This window comes from Geotrypetes seraphini, chromosome 6 (assembly GCF_902459505.1).
Source record: "Geotrypetes seraphini chromosome 6, aGeoSer1.1, whole genome shotgun sequence".
Taxonomy (NCBI): Eukaryota; Metazoa; Chordata; class Amphibia; order Gymnophiona; family Dermophiidae; genus Geotrypetes; species Geotrypetes seraphini.
The window spans coordinates 205,273,001-205,293,239 of record NC_047089.1 but is presented as its reverse complement, the minus strand read 5'-3'; the positions used below and the strand labels follow the sequence as shown (position 1 = coordinate 205,293,239).

Sequence of the window (20,239 nt, the reverse complement as noted above, 5' to 3'; positions counted from 1 at the left end):
ACTGAAAGAAGTCAAGAGAAAGATACGTCTGGCGAAAGCACAGGCGGAAGAACAAATGGCTAAAAATGTAAAAAAGGGAGACAAAAACAAATATATTAGTGAAAGGAGGAAGATGAAAAATGGAATTGCTAGGCTAAAAGATGCTGGGAACCAATATGTGGAGAGTGATGAGGAGAAAGCAAATGTGCTAAACAAATACTTCTGTTCTATGTTCACAGAAGAAAATCCTGGAGAAGGACCGAGATTGTCTGGCAAAGTTACACGAGAAAATGGAGTAGATTCTGCGCCATTCATGGAGGAGGGTGTTTATGAGCAACTTGAAAAACTGAAGGTGGACAAAGCGATGGGACTAGACGGGATCCATCCCAGGATACTAAGGGAGCTCAGAGAGGTTCTGGCGAGTCCTATTAAAGACATGTTCAACAAATCTCTGGAGACGGGAGTGATTCCTGGGGATTGGAGGAGAGCGGATGTGGTCCCTATTCATAAAAGTGGTCACAGGGATGAAGCAGGAAACTACAGGCCGGTGAGCCTCACTTCAGTTGTTGGAAAAATAATGGAAGTGTTGCTGAAAGAAAGGATAGTGTCCTTGAATCTAATGGGTTACAGGATCCGAGGCAACATGGCTTTACAAAAGGTAAATCGTGCCAAACGAACCTGATTGAATTTTTTGATTGGGTGACCAGAGAGCTGGATCGAGGACATATGCTACATGTAATTTACTTGGATTTCAGCAAAGCCTTTGATACAGTTCCTCATCGGAGGCTGTTGAACAAGCTTAAAGGTCTGAAGTTAGGACCCAAAGTGGTGAACTGGGTCAGAAACTGGCTGTTGGACAGAAGCCAGAGGGTGGTGGTTAATGGAGGTCGCTTGAAGGTAGGAAAGGTGATTAGTGGAGTCCCTCAGGGTTCGGTGCTAGGGCCAATCCTGTTCAATATGTTTATGAGTGACATTGCTGAAGGGTTAGAAGGAAAAGTGTGCCTTTTTGCAGATGATACCAAGATTTGTAACAGAGTAGACACCGAAGAGGGAGTGGAAAATATGAAAAAGGATCTGCAAAAGTTAGAGGAATGGTCTAATGCCTGGCAACAAAAATTCAATGCAAAGCCATGCAGAGTAATGCATTTGGGGATTAATAATAGGAAGGAACCGTATATGTTGGGAGGAGAGAAGCTGATATGCACAGACGGGGAGAGGGACCTTGGGGTGATAGTGTCCGAAGATCTAAAGGCGAAAAAACAGTGTGACAAGGCAGTGGCTGCTGCCGGAAGGATGCTGGGCTGTATAAAGAGAGGCGTAGTCAGTAGAAGGAAGAAGGTATTGATGCCCCTGTACAGGTCATTGGTAAGGCCCCACTTGGAGTATTGTGTTCAATTTTGGAGACCGTATCTGGCGAAAGACGTAAGAAGACTTGAGCGGTCCAGAGGAGGGCGACAAAAATGATAGGAGGCTTGCGCCAGAAGACGTTTGAGGAGAGACTGGAAGCCCTGAATATGTATACCCTAGAGGAAAGGAGAGACAGGGGAGATATGATTCAGACGTTCAAATACTTGAAGGGTATTAACGTAGAACAAAATCTTTTCCAGAGAAAGGAAAATGGTAAAACTAGAGGACAGAGGAATTTGAGGTTGAGGAGTGGTAGATTTTTTGGGGCAATGTTAGGAAATTCTACTTTATGGAGAGGGTAGTGGATGCCTGGAATGCGTTCCCGAGAGAGGTGGTGGAGAGTAAAACTGTGACTGAGTTCAAAGAAGCGTGGGATGAACACAGAAGATTTAGAATCGGAAAATAATATTAAATATTGACCTAAGGCCAGTACTGGGCAGACTTGCACGGTCTGTGTATGTATATGGCCGTTTGGTGGAGGATGGGCTGGGGAGGACTTCAATGGCTGGGAGGGTGTAGAGGGGCTGGAGTAAGTCTTAAGAGAGATTTTGGCAGTTGGAACGGTAAAGCTTTGGATTCTTGCCCAGAAATAGCTAAGATGAAAAATTTAAAAATTTAAATTGAATCAGGTTGGGCAGACTGGATGGACCATTCGGATCTTTATCTGCCGTCATCTACTATGTTACTATGAATAGTACCCACGTTAAGCTTTTCTTCAGTATAAATGATGTTTAAAAAGTCAGAACTCCTTATCTTTTCTTTTTTTGTTTCTCAATCTTATTGAGGTCAGATAAGAACGTTAATATGTTCTTAAATTTAAATCCTAACTTAAGAGATATTGCTGAGCTGATTTGTTTTAGTTAAGAATGTTGATTTGGATTCTTTTTTCTTTTTATTAAGTTAGGGTAATTATGCATATTCTGATATTGAAGCTCTGGTTTATTGTAACAAGAGGAGTTCTTGTGTATTTGTTGGAAAATTGAAAAAAAAATAAATAAAAAAATCTCATAACATCTGATTTAAAAATATATAAATCCAGATCTAGTGCAGTTAAATACATAATACAGTAGATCCATTTAAAATCTTTAACTGATTTAGACGCTCTGAAATTTTTTAAAATGCTTGCTAATCCATAGCTCTAACTTAAGGTGCTAGAACTTTCTATCATCTCATAAGGTTACCCACAAACCCATCAGCAAAAGCTCATTTACCCCCATCATTCAAAGGGAGGACACAACCAACATTCCGGAACCCGAAGAGATCGTAAATGGAGATCAGGAGGATAAGCTGGTCCATCTAGAGATAAGCCAAGAGGATGTCCTCAGGCAGATAGACAGGCTAAAGAGCGACAAATCGCCAGGTCTGAACAGCATTCACCCAAGGATACTCAAGGAACTAAGGAACGAAATAGCAGAGCCACTTCGACAAATATGCAACCTATCCTTAAAAACTGGAGAGATCCCGGAGGATTGGAAAATAGCAAATGTCACGCCCATCTTCAAGAAGGGTTCAAGGGGTGACCCAGGAAACTACAGAACGGTGAGCTTGACCTCGGTCCCAGGAAAGATGATGGAAGCGCTGATTAAAGACAGCATCTGTGAACACATCGAGAACAATGGACAGCTTAAGTCGAGTCAGCATGGCTTCTGCAAGGGTCGGTCATGCCTCACAAACTTATTACACTTCTTTGAGGGGGTAAACAGCCAGGTGGATAAAGGGGAATCCATAGACATCATTTACCTTGACTTTCAAAAAGCCTTTGACAAGGTGCCACATGCAAGACTGCTTAAGAAGCTATGGAACCACGGGGTGCAAGGGGACGTTCACCGATGGATCAAAAACTGGCTGGCAGACAGGAAATAGAGGATTGGAGTAAAGGGACATTACTCAGACTGGAAATGGGTCACGAGCGGAGTGCCGCAGGGGTCGGTGCTGGGACCGTTCCTGTTCAATGTATTTATTAACGACCTGGAGGCGGGAACAAAATGTGAGGTCATCAAATTTGCAGATGACACCAAACTATACAGCAGGGTTGAAACCACGGAAGACTGCGAAGATCTCCAAAAGGATCTGACGACACTGGAAGAGTGGGCCAAAAAGTGGCAAATGAGCGTCAACATAGGGAAATGCAAGGTCATGCATGTAGGGAAAAAGAACCCGATGTTCACTTACAAAATGGGGGGATCACTGCTAGGGGTAAGTAACCTTGAAAGAGACCTGGGAGTGATGGTAGACACGACATTGAAGGTGTCGGCATAGTGCGCCACAGCCTCAAGGAAAGCAAACAAAATGCTAGGTATCATTAAGAAGGGCATCACAACCAGGATGAAGAAAGTCATCCTGCCACTGTATCGCGCAATGGTGCGCCCGCATCTGGAGTACTGTGTCCAGTACTGGTCGCCGTACCTCAAAAAGGACATGGCAGTACTTGAGGGAGTCCAGAGAAGAGCAACTAAGCTGATAAAGGGTATGGAAAACCTCTCATATACTGACAGACTAAAAAAGCTGGGGCTGTTCTCCCTGGAGAAGCGGAGACTTAGAGGAGACATGATAGAAACCTTTAAGATCCTGAAGGGCATAGAAAAAGTAGACAGGGACAGATTTTTCAAATTATGGGGAACCACAAGTACAAGGGGGCACTCGGAGAAATTGAAAGGGGATAGGTTTAAAACAAACGCTAGGAAGTACTTTTTCACCCAGAGGGTGGTGGATACATGGAACGCGCTTCCGGAGGCTGTGATAAGCAGGAGCACGTTACAGGGCTTCAAAGAAGGTTTGGATAGGTTCATAGAGGACAAAGGGATTGAGGAGTTATAGGGATAGGAGTAGAGATAGGTTATAGAAATAGTCAAGGACCACTGCTCAGGCAATGTGCCTGATGGGCCGCCGCAGGAGCGGACCGCTGGGCGAGATGGACCTCTGGTCTGCCTTAGCGGAGGCAACTTCTTATGTTCTTATGTTTTTGTAAAAATGCATATTGATTGATTTGAATTGTATTAACATATTACATTACTCTTCTTTCTAAAACACATACATCAAGCAACCAAAAGATTTGTGTAAATTAAAAAAATTGTTATATTGTTTGTATTTATCAGATTAAACTTTAGTTTATTCCTCTTCATGCATATCCAGGAGGGGAGGGGGAGGGTGGGGAGGCAGGGTTATTGTTTTGTGAATTAAGAATAGTATGTAAGTGCTATATGTTGATTTTCTGATATGTTCAATGTTGCACTTTGTATAAGCTATTTTATAAAATCAATAAAGTTATAAATGAAAAAAAATTGTTAAAGTGTCATTTGTTTTGAAAGATGAAGTATGATGGTTGTTGCCTTCTATATGAATTGGCAATTTTGATGCTTTTTGACATTTGTTATTTTTTTTATATTGTATGTTTGGTTGTTATCCGTCTTGTTTAAAGGTGGAATATATTTATTTATTTTAAAAATTTTAATACTGTTTAAAACTAAACGGTTTACATAATTTACATATACAGTATTTAAAATGAACATAATAAACCCAAATACGTGATAAAATAGGCATTCTGTATAATAAAATAAACATACATACAATCTTCAAAGAAATACCATGGTGTGGATAATAAAGATCATGGATAGTTCATCAACTTTAGCAAAAATAGCTAAAGAGAGGCATCTACGAAATAGCTGCATCTTTAATAATTTTCTAAACCTACCCTTTTCACAGCAATTTCGTATCTGACCCACCAAGGAGTTCCATATCTTAACTCCTGCACAACAAAATAATAAACTATAAACTACATATAATCCTGTATCCCTTTTGATAAGGAAGTCAGAGTTTCGGGCCACATAAGAAAAAGCCTGATTTCTTGTACATTCTTGTATATTGTATCCTCCATAGAGTACAAAACCCTGCAAAGCACATAATTTTAAATTTAGGTCTCAAAGCTGGACCCTCAAAAACAAGCTTCTAAAACTTACTGACATCCATGCAGTGCATCCAGTCTTGGCATAACACGGTCTTTTAATTATAACCTAATATGATCAAGCATTGATTAGCACTTGGGTGTGCAGCCATGGTGAGCATGGACCAAATAAGGAAGTGCAAGGACGTCTCAGCCACCATCAAACAAAAACTGATCACTGCCATTGTGTTCCCATGCGAGACATGGACACTCACGAAAGCAGATAGAAGGAAAATTGACGCCTTCAAGCTGTGGTGCTGGAGAAGATTGCTTTAAATCCCATAGACAGCTAGGATCACCAACACAGGTGTTCTTGCTCATAAGAACCTAGAGTTGTCCCTGGATGGCAAGATTACCAGACAGAAACTGACTTATTTTGGACATGTGATGAGGACGAATTCACTAGAAAAGGAGGTGCTACTTGGAATGATAGAGAAATGCAAGGTCATGCATGTAGGGAAAAAGAACCCGATGTTCAGCTACAAAATGGGAGGATCACTGCTAGGGGTGAGCAACCTTGAAAGAGACCTGGGGGTGATGGTGGACACAACATTGAAAGCATCAGCACAATGTGCGACAGCCTCAAAGAAAGCGAACAGAATGTTGGGTATCATTAAAAAGGCTATCACAACCAGGACGAAGGAAGTCATCATGCCGCTATATCGTGCAATGGTGCGCCCACATCTGAAGTACTGTGTCCAGTACTGGTCGCCATACCTCAAGAAGGACATGGCAGTACTTGAGCGGGTCCAGAGGAGAGCAACTAAACTGGTAAATGGTATGGAAAACTTTTCATACGCTGACAGGTTGAAAATGCTGGGGCTGTTCTCCCTGGAAAAGCGGAGATTTAGAGGAGACATGATAGAAACCTTCAAAATCCTGAGGGGCATAGAGAAGGTGGACAGGGACAGATTCTTCAGACTGTGGGGAACCACAAGTACAAGGGGTCACTCGGAGAAATTGAGAGGGGACAGGTTTAGAACAAATGCGAGGAAGTTCTTTTTTACCCAGAGGGTGGTGGACACATGGAACGCGCTTCTGGAGGTTGTGATAGGCCAGAGCACACTACAGGGTTTCAAGGAAGTTTTAGATAGGATGAGGGGTTACAGATAGATGTAGAGGTAGGTTACAGAAATGGTCAGGAACCACTTCACAGGTCACAGACCTGATGGGTCGCCGCGGGAGCGGACCGCTGGGCACGATGGACCTCTGGTCTGACCCAGTGGTAGCAACTTCTTATGTTCTTATGTAAAAGGAAGCAGGGGAGACCAAAGGCCTGTTGACTGGGTACCATCAAGAATGACACAGGAATGAGCATCAAGTAATTGAAAGAAGCCTTGGAAAACAGGAAAGCATGGCGAGCATGAACTGGTCTACAGAGAATCCAAGGGTCAGACACGACTGAATACTTAGTAGTTAGTAGCAGTAATATGATTTGTGCACCTGTATTTTGTACATATTGTAAATTCTGCATCTATTTCTTGTGCGCATCCACAAGCAACATATTTGCAAAATCCATTTGTCCCGAAACACAAGTTGAGTCCAGATTGTAAAGTAGCCTAATGAAAGATAAAGCTGTAAATTATGAATCGAGCACAATTGGAAAAAAAATACTTTCACTAGATAATCAAACTGTCTTTGCATGGAGAGAGCCAAGTCCAGTTTTGCTTCCATTAATTTCAACTCAGATTTAATCTTCAGTTTCTAAATTTAGACACCGTTTATAGAATTTCCCTCAAAGTACTAGAATTCCTTTAATCTAGTTTTCTGATATGTCTAACTTAATTATCTTCTCTAAACTGTTGCTTTACCAGCGTCAGCAAAAATCTTGCTATATTCTTCTGAGGTAGTGTAATAGTGCAGATTTAATTGGTCCAGTTTTTCTGGGCCTAGCACAATATGATGATGGTAAAAATTCTTAGGCTAGCCTTACCATTTGTAGTGTTCAGTGAGGTACTGACTAGCTTGGGTTGCCTTTTAGCATAGTCTTATCAACCACCTTTTAACTAAATGCCCACACAATTCCAAAAAAGTGGTGTGAAAAATTATTTGTCCATTATTTTTCCAGGTTGTAATAAATGGAGGAGCAGCATCCAATAGTGATCAAGATACTGAGGATACAGAACTGATGGCAATCTATACCACAGAAAATGGCATAGCAGAAAAGGTAATTTGTTATGGAAAATCAAGCATAAATATAGGTAAACATTAAAGATCTGTTTGATTTAGCACCTGTCCCAATTTAGAGCATTTACTTAAGCTGGTAGTTGCAATTCAAGCGGTTTTGTTTTTTAGCTTGATTTAAAATATCCTTAATTTGAATTATTTTCCTATCATTTTGCTTTAAAATTACTAGATTTCATTCTATTGCTATTGCATGTAGGAATTATGAGTTCATTTCCTTTGCATTGTAATCACATCTGTGTTGTTTAATCAAACTATGATAATACTCTCTCGCAGAGTTTTAGAGTATCTGAGGCAACTCGACATCTCATTGCATCAGATTTTTGAAAAATTGCGGTACCTTTTGTTTACCAAATTTATTGGTAACTGAAAATTCGGTAATTTATTTTATAAGTAAAATTTTTTGCTTTTTTATACAAATAGTTTTCTGCAAATTTTGTAAGTCACTGTGGTTTCTTCGTTTCTTTGTTCACCGCAATGAACTGAAAGGTATTTGCGGTCTAGAAATGGAAATGGAAAATGTACCAGATTTTATGATTCAGCAGATGATTTTGTTTCTAGCTTTATTGCATTCTGCTGCTGATAAGATACCGTTTCTCCCCCCCCCCTCACTTGAGTATGGATGTTATCCTAGAGAGATTAGGGCTAGATAGAGATTCAAGGCTAACTATAGTAACACTACTGACATAGGAGGATTCTCTAAATCATTAACTATAATACAACTTTATAGGGGAAAAAAATTAAAGCATCATTTTTGTTGCCACTGTATTTAGTAGTGACTGATGTCAACAGGGGCTGACATTGAACATGTAAAGCATATAAGGGAAGAGTCTGGATTTTCTGCATTTTGGATGCTAATTTGTATAAGGCATAGCAGGATTTGATAGTAATAGCATTATTTTTATTTATTGAAATTTGACTTACAATGACAAGAATATTAAACTTGCTACAAAATAGAAGTTTAGAATACAAAAAATATGTTCCAGAAAAAATACGCCTCTGAAATGTCAGTAGTCCTCAACATAAGAGATCGACAAAATACAGGAACCAGCAAAGAAGAAAAAGATTTGGTACTTAAAATATTAGCAGTATAAATTTAAATGCGGTTACCAGTAACCTATCTAGCAGGTAAACTAGTAATTACAGAGGGAATCGCAACTAACTGAGACTTCAGAGTACAAAAGTAGTCAAGTGTTGCAGTTCCTAGAAAATATTGCACGCATCTTGATAATTAAATATTGACATGGATAACGCAAGAAAAGTAAGGCCTCTAATTTCAGCACAGCAGGTTTAAGTATTAGAATTGTTGCTTTTATTGCATATCCTTAGATATCCCAGAAGTATACGCGACGATTGCAACTAGTTCAAAATGCAGCGATCAGACTACTCTGTGGACTGAAAAAGTTTGATCACGTGACCCCTTCCTATCGACTTTTACACTGGCTGCTGATGGAGTCACGTGTGAAATTCAAGTTTGTTTTTTTCTGCTTCAAGGTACTTTACGGCCTAGCCCCTAAATACATAACAGACCTTTTCTCTTTCACAACCAACAGACATAAATGAAGCTCACATCTGAACTTCGTCTCTCCACCGGTCAGAGGTTGTAAATTTAAAAGTTATTACGAACAACTTCTCGCTCATCAAGCAGCACTATGGGGTAAAGACCTCAAACAATTGCTTGTGCCCACTACCTATGTGGAATTTAGGAAACGCCTAAAAACACATCTGTTCATGAAGTACTTAGGAAAGGCGAAAGGGTTGGCGTTCATGAAATATAAAAAAACCCAAGAAGAGGAGAGCAGAAAGGACTACAGGGTGAAACTGAAAGAAGCCAAGAGAGAGATACGTTTGGCGAAGGCACAGGCGGAAGAACAAATGGCTAAAAATGTAAAAAAGGGAGATAAAAATTTTTTCAGATATATTAGTGAAAGGAGGAAGATAAAAAATGGAATTGCTAGGCTAAAAGATGCTGGGAACAAATATGTGGAGAGTGATGAGGAGAAAGCAAATGTGCTAAACAAATACTTCTGTTCTGTGTTCACAGAAGAAAATCCTGGAGAAAGACCGAGATTGTCCAACAAAGTTACACGAGAAAATGGAGTAGATTCTGCGCCGTTCACGGAGGAGGGTGTTTATGAGCAACTTGAAAAACTGAAGGTGGACAAAGCGATGGGACCAGACGGGATCCATCCCAGGATACTAAGGGAACTCAGAGAGGTTCTGGCGAGTCCTATTAAAGACTTGTTCAACAAATCTCTGGAGACGGGAGTGATTCCTGGGGATTGGAGGAGAGCGGATGTGGTCCCTATTCATAAAAGTGGTCACAGGGATGAAGCAGGAAACTACGGGCCGGTGAGCCTCACTTCAGTTGTTGGAAAAATAATGGAAGTGTTGCTGAAAGAAAGGATAGTGTATTTCCTTGAATCTAATGGGTTACAGGATCCGAGGCAACATGGCTTTACAAAAGGTAAATCGTGCCAAACGAACCTGATTGAATTTTTTGATTGGGTGACCAGAGAGCTGGATCGAGGACATATGCTAGATGTAATTTACTTGGATTTCAGCAAAGCCTTTGATACAGTTCCTCATAGGAGGCTGTTGAACAAACTTGAAGGGCTGAAGTTAGGACCCAAAGTGGTGAACTGGGTCAGAAACTGGCTGTCGGACAGACGCCAGAGGGTGGTGGTTAATGGAAGTCGCTCGAAGGAAGGAAAGTTGACTAGTGGAGTCCCTCAGGGTTCGGTGCTGGGGCCAATCCTGTTCAATATGTATGTAAGTGACATTGCTGAAGGGTTAGAAGGAAAAGTGTGCCTTTTTGCAGATGATACCAAGATTTGTAACAGAGTAGACACCGAAGAGGGAGTGGAAAATATGAAAAAGGATCTGCAAAAGTTAGAGGAATGGTCTAATGCCTGGCAACTAAAATTCAATGCAAAGAAATGCAGAGTAATGCATTTGGGGATTAATAATATGCTGGGAGGAGAGAAGCTGATATGCACGGACGGGGAGAGGGACCTTGGGGTGATAGTGTCCGAAGATCTAAAGGCGAAAAAACAGTGTGACAAGGCAGTGGCTGCTGCCAGAAGGATTCTGGGCTGTATAAAGAGAGGCGTAGTCAGTAGAAGGAAGAAGGTGTTGATGCCCCTGTACAGGTCATTGGTGAGGCCCCACTTGGAGTATTGTGTTCAGTTTTGGAGACCGTATCTGGCGAAAGACGTAAGAAGACTTGAGGCGGTCCAGAGGAGGGCGACGAAAATGATAGGAGGCTTGCGCCAGAAGACGTATGAGGAGAGACTGGAAGCCCTAGAGGAAAGGAGAGGCAGGGGAGATATGATTCAGACGTTCAAATACTTAAAGGGTATTAACGTAGAACAAAATCTTTTCCAGAGAAAGGAAAATGGTAAAACCAGAGGACATAATTTGAGGTTGAGGGGTGGTAGATTCAGGGGCAATGTTAGGAAATTCTACTTTACGGAGAGGGTGGTGGATGCCTGGAATGCGCTCCCGAGAGAGGTGGTGGAGAGTAAAACTGTGACTGAGTTCAAAGAAGCGTGGGATGAACACAGAAGATTTAGAATCAGAAAATAATATTAAAGATTGAACTAGGCCAGTTACTGGGCAGACTTGTACGGTCTGTGTCTGTGCATGGCCGTTTGGAGGAGGATGGGCAGGGGAGGGCTTCAATGGCTGGGAGGGTGTAGATGGGCTGGAGTAAGTCTTAACAGAGATTTTGGCAGTTGGAACCCAAGCACAGTACCGGGTAAAGCTTTGGATTCTCGCCCAGAAATAGCTAAGAAGAAAAAAAAAAAAATTTAAATTGAATCAGGTTGGGCAGACTGGATGGACCATTCGGGTCTTTATCTGCCATCATCTACTATGTTACCAACCTGTACAATCTCAATCCTCAACAAATGATCGCTAGAACTATCAATAATTAAGTCTGTACTTTGTTTATTCCATTTAATCTGTAACATTACTAATCTGTAACATATCTAATAATTGTAAACCGCATAGAACTTCACGGTCCTGCGGTATATAAACTGTTATTATTATTATATATCTTGAAAAAGCTGAACTTCATAAAAGTAGTAGCTTTTGCTCAGGAAAACATTTTGAGAAGCCAGTCCCTATCCGGATCCAAAATACGTTATCAAAAGAGTAACTATCAGAGGGTCAGAATCAGATCTTTGAAGAAAACCAGTTAAATCCACACTATCCATTTTGAGAGATGTCTTGACTGCACCTTTTATTCTTCGCTTGTGGAAGGTAATACGCTCTAGGAACTGCAGGAACAGACTCCATATAATCTTTTTGTACTTATCTAAAGCTGATACTGCTGGCAATCATGGAAAACGTATAAATCTAATTTTTTTTTTCTCCTATTGGAATTATCCAATGCCTCCAACTTACAGTGTGTAACAGATATCCTTAACAATAGTAACTTTTGCTTGTTGAACCTCTTGGAGGTTCTTTGTATTTGAAAGACATTGTTTCAAATCACCCATATCAGCTTGAATGGTGCTCTGCTGTTGTACAACCGTATCCAATTTTTGTGGAATAGTTCCCATATGGCCAAGAAAGGAATGTTCTGCTCTTAGAATACCTTGCCATAACTTTTCCAGAGTAAAAGTTGTCTCACTAGTGTTGAAGTATGGGGATCCTTTATTCTGGTGTTGCTATATGTTGAGAGGAAATAAATATTCCTGTGGCTCCTTCCATACTTGGGCTCAAAGCAGTTCCCCTGCAGCCTGTTAATTTGATGCTACAGAGATCTCTTCCTGCACAGCTGCTCCAGTAGCTGTGGGTCAAAAGCCAAGATACAAATGGAAGAAAAAATAGCCGACACAGTAAAATGGGGAGACAAGACATAGTTTAGGTATATTAGTGATAGGAAAAAGTGGCATTGTGAGATGTGGTGTATTTAGATTTTAGCAAAGCCTTTGACAGTGTTCCACACAGGCATCTAATAAACTGGGTGCCCTCGGGATGGGCCTCAAGGTTTTAGACTGAATCAGGAACTGGTTGCGTGGAAGGCAACAAAGGGTAGTGGTCAATGGAGATCTCTCTGAGGAAAGGGATGTTATCAGTGGTGTATCTCAAAGTTCAGTTCTTGGACCTATTCTTTTTAATATTTTTGTAAGTGATATTGCTGAAGGGCTGTCTGGTAAGATTTGCCTCTTTGCGGATGATACCAAAATTTACAATAGAGTAGACACCTCTGATGGTGTGAATAACATGAGGAAGGACTTAGCGAAGTTTGAAGAATGGTCTGAAATTTGGCAGTTAAGATTTAATTCTAAGAAATTTAAGGTCATGCATTTGGTCTGCAAAACCCGAGGGAACGGTACAGTTTAGGGGTGAAGAACTTTTGTGCATGAAAGAGAAGAGGGACTTGGGAGTGATAGTATGTGATGATCTTAAGGTGACCAAACAGGTTGAAAGGTGACGGTGAAAGTTAGAAGGATGCTAGGTTGCATAGGGAGAGGTATGGCCAGTAGGAAAAAGCCCCTGTTTAAGACTCTAGTGAGATCTCATTTAGAATATTGTGTACAATTCTGGAGACCTCACCTTCAAAAAGATATAAACAGGTTGGAGTTGGTCCAGAGGAAGGTTTCTAAAATGGTCAGTGGTCTTCGTCATACAGCATATGGGTACAGACTTAAAGGTCTCAATGCTTTGGATGAAAGGCGGGAAAGGGGAGATATGATAGAGACATTTAAAATACCTACATGGCATAATTGTGCACAAGGTGAGTCTCTTTCATTTGAAAGGAAACTCCGGAATGAGAGGACATAGGATGAGGTTAAGAGGTGATAAGCTCAGGAGTAATCTAAGAAAATACTTTTTACACAAAGGGTGGTAGATGCATGGAATAAGCTCCCAATAGAGGTGATAAAGCAAAGGCTGTGGGACAGGCACATGGGATCTCTTAGGGAGAGATAGGAGGAGGTAGTGGATGAGAAGACCAGATAGGCCATTTGGCCTTTATCTGCTATCACATTTCTATGTTTTTATGTTATCTGTTTCCTGCTGTTCTCAGCCTCAAGCTGCAGTTCTTGGTTCCCTTGTGGCATAGGAGGGGCAGACCAATGCGCCAGAGAGAGATGCTTCCAGCTAAAGGGGCATTAATGGCCTTCCACCTGCCACTGGATTCCCCAGCAAGTCACCCGGAGCTAAAACTGTCACCTCTGCTCAGTGAATAAAATTATCCATTGGGCCAGAATCCATTGGTGCTGAAAGTCCCTGACAACAACTGTTGCACTCCCTTTCGTTTCTTACCCATACAGTAAATTTTAAGGCAATCTTTTATAAAAAGAAATTTCAATGTTGTAGAGCTCAGCATTACATATTCACCATTTTGGATTCCCCCCCATAATAACGTTATTTGATACAATTTAAAGTATGCTGACTAATGGTTCTTGCCTTTGCATTCAGATAGAAAAGCAATGTCTGTATGATTAAGCCACCCTGCAGTTTTCAGTATTCTTATTTTAAAAAATGCATAGCGGGCAGAACATGTCCATCTGTTTGTGTGTCCTGTATGGTTCCATCAACTGCTGCATGGATGTGCTGTGAGCTCTAATCACTGAAAGAACTTAATTAGTCCCAATGCTTGGCTCTACCCTGTTTCTACACCATGCTTGTTGCAGTAGAAGCATAGCATAGCCGAGCTTTTCTAAGGGTTTTTTTTTCTGGACCTCTGTGAATAGGAGATAAACTTCCAAATTTTTGGTTGATAGTGGAATGCTGTTTTGTCCAGCTTCCAGTCTTATTGTGAAGCTTTGGAATTATGAGCATATGCATTCAGAAGGAACAGAAGGGGTTATGGTACTGTTTATCATGGCCACAGGAAACCCTTTATATGGCTCCCCTCTGGCTGCTTTTAAATTGTGCACTGCATGCTATAGCTCTCTTTTCTCAGTTGGGGGTTCTGGTTATGCAATATGGAATATAGTATTTGGTCCACCTGGTTGAACTGCAGGTATGTCCTATTTTACAGTTTCTTCTGTTAGTGGACCTGCCTTCTGTCTCCTCTCATGTTGTGTCCACATTCTTGGACCCAGTTCATGGGACTTCTATCCTCCATACCTCTTGCCTAGGTGAGCATTGGCCTTTGGCTGATGGGAGGATGCAGCAGCAACAGCTTCAGTTTCTGCACAGAATGTGATTATTTGCTTGACTAGTGTTCTTCCAGGGAGATCTGGTCCTTAGCTCATTCTAGGTGCAAGTGCCTGCACTATCCTATGCTGGAGGGTGAGTATAAAGCAGTGGTCTCAAACTCACAGCCTGGGGGCCACCTCGGTATGTTTATCATAATCACAAAAGTAAAATAAAACAGTTTCTTGATCATATGTCTCTTTAGCTATAAATTACAATATTATTAATACTTAACCAAAAGAAAAGATTTATAAACTATAAAGAGTTTTACCTCATGCAAATTTGTCATTCCTTTAATAAGACATTAATTATTTTTCTGATGCTCTCCAAGTACCTAAAAATCCAAAAGGTGGCCCTGAAAAGGGTTTGAGTTTGAGACCACTGGTATAAAGGATCTTGCTAATGGCAAAACTGTGTAGCTTGATGTGCTCTATAGATTGGTTCCTCTAGGCCAGGGATCTCAAAGACCCTCCTTGAGGGCTGCAATCCAGTCGGGTTTTCAGGATTTCCCTAATGAATATGCATTGAAAGCAGTGCATGCCCATAGATTTCATGCATATTCATTAGTGAAATCCTGAAAACCCAACTGGATTGCGGCCCTCAAGGAGGGACTTTGAGACCCCTGCTCTAGGCTATGTTTTTTTTTTTTTAATTGGTTTCTTGTCTGAGTACGTCTAGACATTGTAGGCTTTTTTTTTTTTTTTTGATGGGCGTTCGGGGAAGTTCCTTGCCTCTTCCCTCTTTTGCTAAATTTTGGTCCTTGCAAGTGGTCTGCTCTTGTTGCTCATGGTCCTCCTCAATAATTAGGTGTTTTGTCTACACTCTGCCATCCTTTTCCAATGAGGACTGGAATGGTTCTTGTGCCCTTCATGCTTGGGGATTATTTGTTGGTTGTGGTTATCAAGTTCATTTTATCTATGTTCAGTGGGCCATGCACAGGATGTGTACGATAGCTTCCAAGTCACCTACCTATACCTTAGGGAAAATTCTTCTCTGTATTCATGTTGAATTGCCCAAAAAGTTTGTTAGAGCTCTCTATGCTAGCTTGGGGGTGTCGAGAAGTGCCCACAGGCCAGTGCTTTGGGTGTTGCTGCAGTTTTGTCAACTGTTGTCAGCTGTGCAATCAGACTTGATAGGGTAGTACTTAGGGGTCCTTGGCTTCCTTTTGCAAGAGGTTCTTAGAGCTTAGGTACATCCTACTTGTCTGGACAATCTAGTAGGATGATAAGGAAGGTGAAATTTGTTCTTTAATTTCTTTTCCTTGATTCATGCTAGACCAGTCCAAGACCCACCTGGAAGATTAAGGTTTTGGGGTGTTCTCCTTGGTGAGCTCCAAATCTAATTTTATGCATCAATATTTAACAGAGCAGAGCATTTGGGGGGAGGGGTGTTTACAAAGTTTCTCATACTTTTGTGCCCTCAGCTTGGGCAATAGCATGCTGACAGGTTCCAGGGCTGTACCACTTCTTATACGGTACTAATAATATCGCTGAAAGTTGCCATTCTCTGCCTTCATTTGCTAGTTGGATACTACTGTGCACTTGTCTGGACTGGTCTAGTAGGAAAGAAAGAAAATTAGGTAAGAACAAATTTCATTTTATTGCATAAGAAAAGACTGGTTTCATTTAATCTAGGGGTATCATAATAACTTACAATTATTATCATATTTGGGGTTCACAAACTTTCTTAGCACTATAACTCTTTAGGAATATAGGAGAAGAAAGGGTGCATAAGAAAAATTTTGGTTTCTGTTTTGGAAAGGACCGCTTTTGGAAGCATTAAATATGTCCAAGGTTTAGCTGTCCTTTACTCGGTAGCACTTGTCTTTCTCTTCCATGTTCATGTCCTCATTTTATGACCCTGCAGAATTTGATTGCTCTGCAAATACCATGCAAGATTTATTTTCGGAAATAAGACTTCTGTTTTGTCAATATAGTTAAGCTTTGTTCTGGAGGAGGCTTGTGGAAGGGGGGTGCTTTGTTCTATAGAATTATCAGTTGGTGGGAATTTGAGAATACTCCATTAATCAAACATACAAATACTATTTAATAAACTGATAATTGGTGTTACAGCAGTTGGAATTGTGTAAGAGCTAAGAATTACATCCAGATTGTACTTTGTATAGATGGTAGGTGACCCAGTTGTTTCTTGCTGATAAAACTAAGCATTAAATAAAGTGCAAGAACTCAAAACATAATTGTTAATTAATCATTGGAATCAGGGCAATAGTAAGGTATGTGTGGGTTATGCAGCCCCCCCACAGGGTGCAAGGAAAGGTGGGGATGCCAAAATCTGGTCCATTGCCTTTTCTGCTTGTCCAGCATCTAAAATTGCTCTCCTTATGCCCCCCCCTGGGGCCTACCTGACCAAATCTCTAGTGGTCTAGAGCAGTGTTTCTCAACTTGGTCCTGGAGTACCCCCTTGCCAGTCAGGTTTTCAGGATATCCACAATGAATATGCATGAAATAAATTTTGCATACATGCCTCCATTATATGCAAATTTCTTTCATGCATATTCATTGTGGAAATCCTGAAAACCTGGCTGGCAAGGAGGTACGCCAGGACTGAGTTGAGAAACATTGATCTAGAGTAGGTTGGATAGCAGCTATCCCTATTTACTGCTGCCATGTCGACTCTGGATTCAAAATGGTAACCATGACTTGACCTTCAATGGTAATCTCATGAGCCTATTGCTAGAGGACATAGCCATCATTTTGAATCCAGAGCTGACATGGGCAGTAGCAAATAGGGACAGCTGCTATCCACCCTATCCTAGACCTAGACCACTAGGGTATCAGTCAGGTAGGCCCAGGGAGAGCCTGATAGTGGGGTGGGGATGTGCACATAGGGGTATTCTTCCTTGGGGGGAGGGTTAGATGTTTGAAGTGAAGGGTCGGGTTGAGTTGCACAAGGTGCATTTTAAGCTTTCTACTGCCATGATTGGAATGCTACATGCACTCAGGTACAGGTTCTCCCACATCTCATCATTCAGGTGCTTAGAGTGCTCATTCATAGCTTGGCTCTTGTTATTGGAAAATGTTTTTATTAGAGAATTGGTCTTTAGAATTTAGTAATAGTGCCTTGAACCTAAATTGAATCTCATAAGTGCTGATGATGATGTGTGAGCCCTGGTCTAGAGACTGATAAAAGAGAAGGGCAAGAGAGAGAGAGAGGAGATGAAAAGCAATGAGGCATGCAGTTATAGGGAGGAAGAGGAGCTAAAACAATGTGTGGGAGTCAATGGAGTGATTTGAGAAAAGGGGTGTCAAAGTCCTTCCTCGAGGGCCGCAATCCAGTCGGGCTTTCAGGATTTCCCCAATGAATATGCATAAGATCTGTTTGCATGGACTGCTTTCATTGTATGCTAATAGATCTCATGCATATTCATTGAGGAAATCCTGAAAACCCGACTGGATTGTGGCCCTCAAGGAGGGACTTTGATACCCCTGGGTTATATGGTTGTAACGATATTAGAAAAAGAAACTAGAAAAATTCTGAAAACAATGTTTTATGTCTTTAAATTCTGTTTTCCAAGATCACTGTTCTTTCACTCCTTCTCCCCTTCCCTCTGCTGGCTCTTGCCTCCGTCTTCTCTTCTTTCCTCGTCCTCCTTTGCTTCCTTTCTCTCCCCCCGTTTCTCATGCTCTGTTGGCATTTGCCATGGTGCAGTCGAAGGTGAAACCGGATTTAGTCTCTGCTAGTTTCAACACCTTACTATCCACTTTATTGCACTGAGAAAAAACAAGTATAATACCCTTTTGTACTTTTCATAAAGCAAATAAATTTTTCTTTCACCTGCCTTATTACCAAAGCCAAGAATCAATTTCCCATGCAGGAAAAAGCATGTTTAAACCAGTGGGAAAAACTGGCAGATAAGCTACCATAAACATGCCGGGTTGTTTTCTGTCTGTGCCAGTTTATCCTGATGCTTGGTTTTAGTGCTTAGCTGGTAGTTAAGCTCTTAATATGTGTGGAATATTATCTGAAGTTGGTTTTTTTTTTCCCTTAAAGCCAATTAAAATTACTGTTGACTGGTGTACAGAAAGGATTGAGCAGGTCTTTTCTGAACACTTGATATAGTCTGCCCTCTATTAAAAAAAAAATCTCAGGTACATTAAGGCAAAGCATAAAAGAACAATAGTCGAGGGCAGTTTATGATGACATATGAGCTAAATAGTTGGAAGAAAAGTGAGCCTTTGTGTAAAACTTTTTACAATCAAGTTACGTAACCGGTTATTTTACTCTTAAATTGTGTATTGTGTTTGGGAGCTGTAGACTTTTAACAGCTGATATAACCCTTTGTTTTTTAGATTACTTGATAATCTTTTGTGACAACAGAGGGTTTCAGTAATATAAAGAAGAAGAGATTGGGGAAAGTGTGTTAATTCTACTTAATTACTTTGGGGACAGGATTCTTCAGGAGGGAATCAGTGGAATGTGAAAAGTTTAGGTTTTTGGGCATTATGGAGATAATTTATTTCAGTGCTGCCTGTGATTTGACCTAGACGCTTTTTTGCTTGAGCCCTTGAAAACATCTAACACTAGTCTGTATCTCTCTTAATGATAGAGCTCTCTTGCTGAGACACTGGATAGCACCGGAAGTTTAGACCCACAGAGGCTGGATATGATTTACACTATTGAAGATGTCCCTCCCTGGTACCTTTGTATATTCCTTGGTTTACAGGTAACATATTCTGTATATTCACATGACCTATTAGCAGATTTATAATTTTAGAAATATATCTGTGCTTGATCCAAACAGGTTTATAATCCAGGTTATAATAATTCATATTTTAATTACGTGAGGGATTCAGTTAGACTTTATGGAGGTAATTTTATAAAGCCATTTTCAGTCTCTTATGAAATACCAATCAGGTAAAAGTATGTGCTGTGACATGATGCATACTTTACTGGCAAGCATGTACAGAGACAGGGCTGGGTGGAGCTCCAATAGACTTCACAAGTTTGCGTATGGATTATGCAATAGGCTAATCTGCACACGTACTTACAAATTATAAGTGTGGATATTTGCACCTGTTCCAGAGCAGGTGGAGATGCTCATACCTGCAAAATAGGAACAGATAGGTTTCTGCCTTTTTTTTGTGGGGGGGGGGGGGGATTCATCAAGTGGCATTAGGGCTTTAAGTTAAGTTAATTGGCCCTTAAAGTGACTATTCTAAATATAGCACAACGCTATTTAAAGTCGCTGCATATTAGAGTTTAATGAGATGCAAACACATGTTCTTTATCGTTCCTCCAGGTGGCACAGAACGGATGGGTTTACGCTCCTCTGCCAGCAGGTGGAGACTGAAAACACATTGACTTTTGGCAGTAATACAAGTGGGCTGTGCAGTCCCATCTACAATCAGTCTGTTCTCAGTCTCCAGCAGGTAGAGGTAGTCTGTACAGTCTTTCCTCTGATTAGTTAGGGCCTGTTGGATCTGATTAGTGGCCTTTTTGTCCCTGTTTTTGTTGGCCGGACATAGCTTGGGGCACCCTTTCCGGGGTCTGTTTGACCTCAGGGATGCCACACTCAGGCGGCTGAGTCTCTTCCCTCCCCATTTCCCCCCA

General features: G+C 41.0%; 1 protein-coding gene across 2 annotated transcripts in view; it reads left to right on the top strand.

Moving 5' to 3' along the window:
* Positions 1-20,239, top strand: part of SLC23A2 (solute carrier family 23 member 2) — a 257,086-nt gene that overhangs the window by 99,159 nt on the left and 137,688 nt on the right. For both annotated transcript variants that reach the window (XM_033949751.1, XM_033949752.1), the window contains 2 exons: positions 7,395-7,493; positions 19,236-19,352. In XM_033949751.1, the coding sequence (XP_033805642.1) occupies positions 7,395-7,493; positions 19,236-19,352 (216 nt within the window). The remainder of the gene's footprint in view (positions 1-7,394; positions 7,494-19,235; positions 19,353-20,239) is intronic.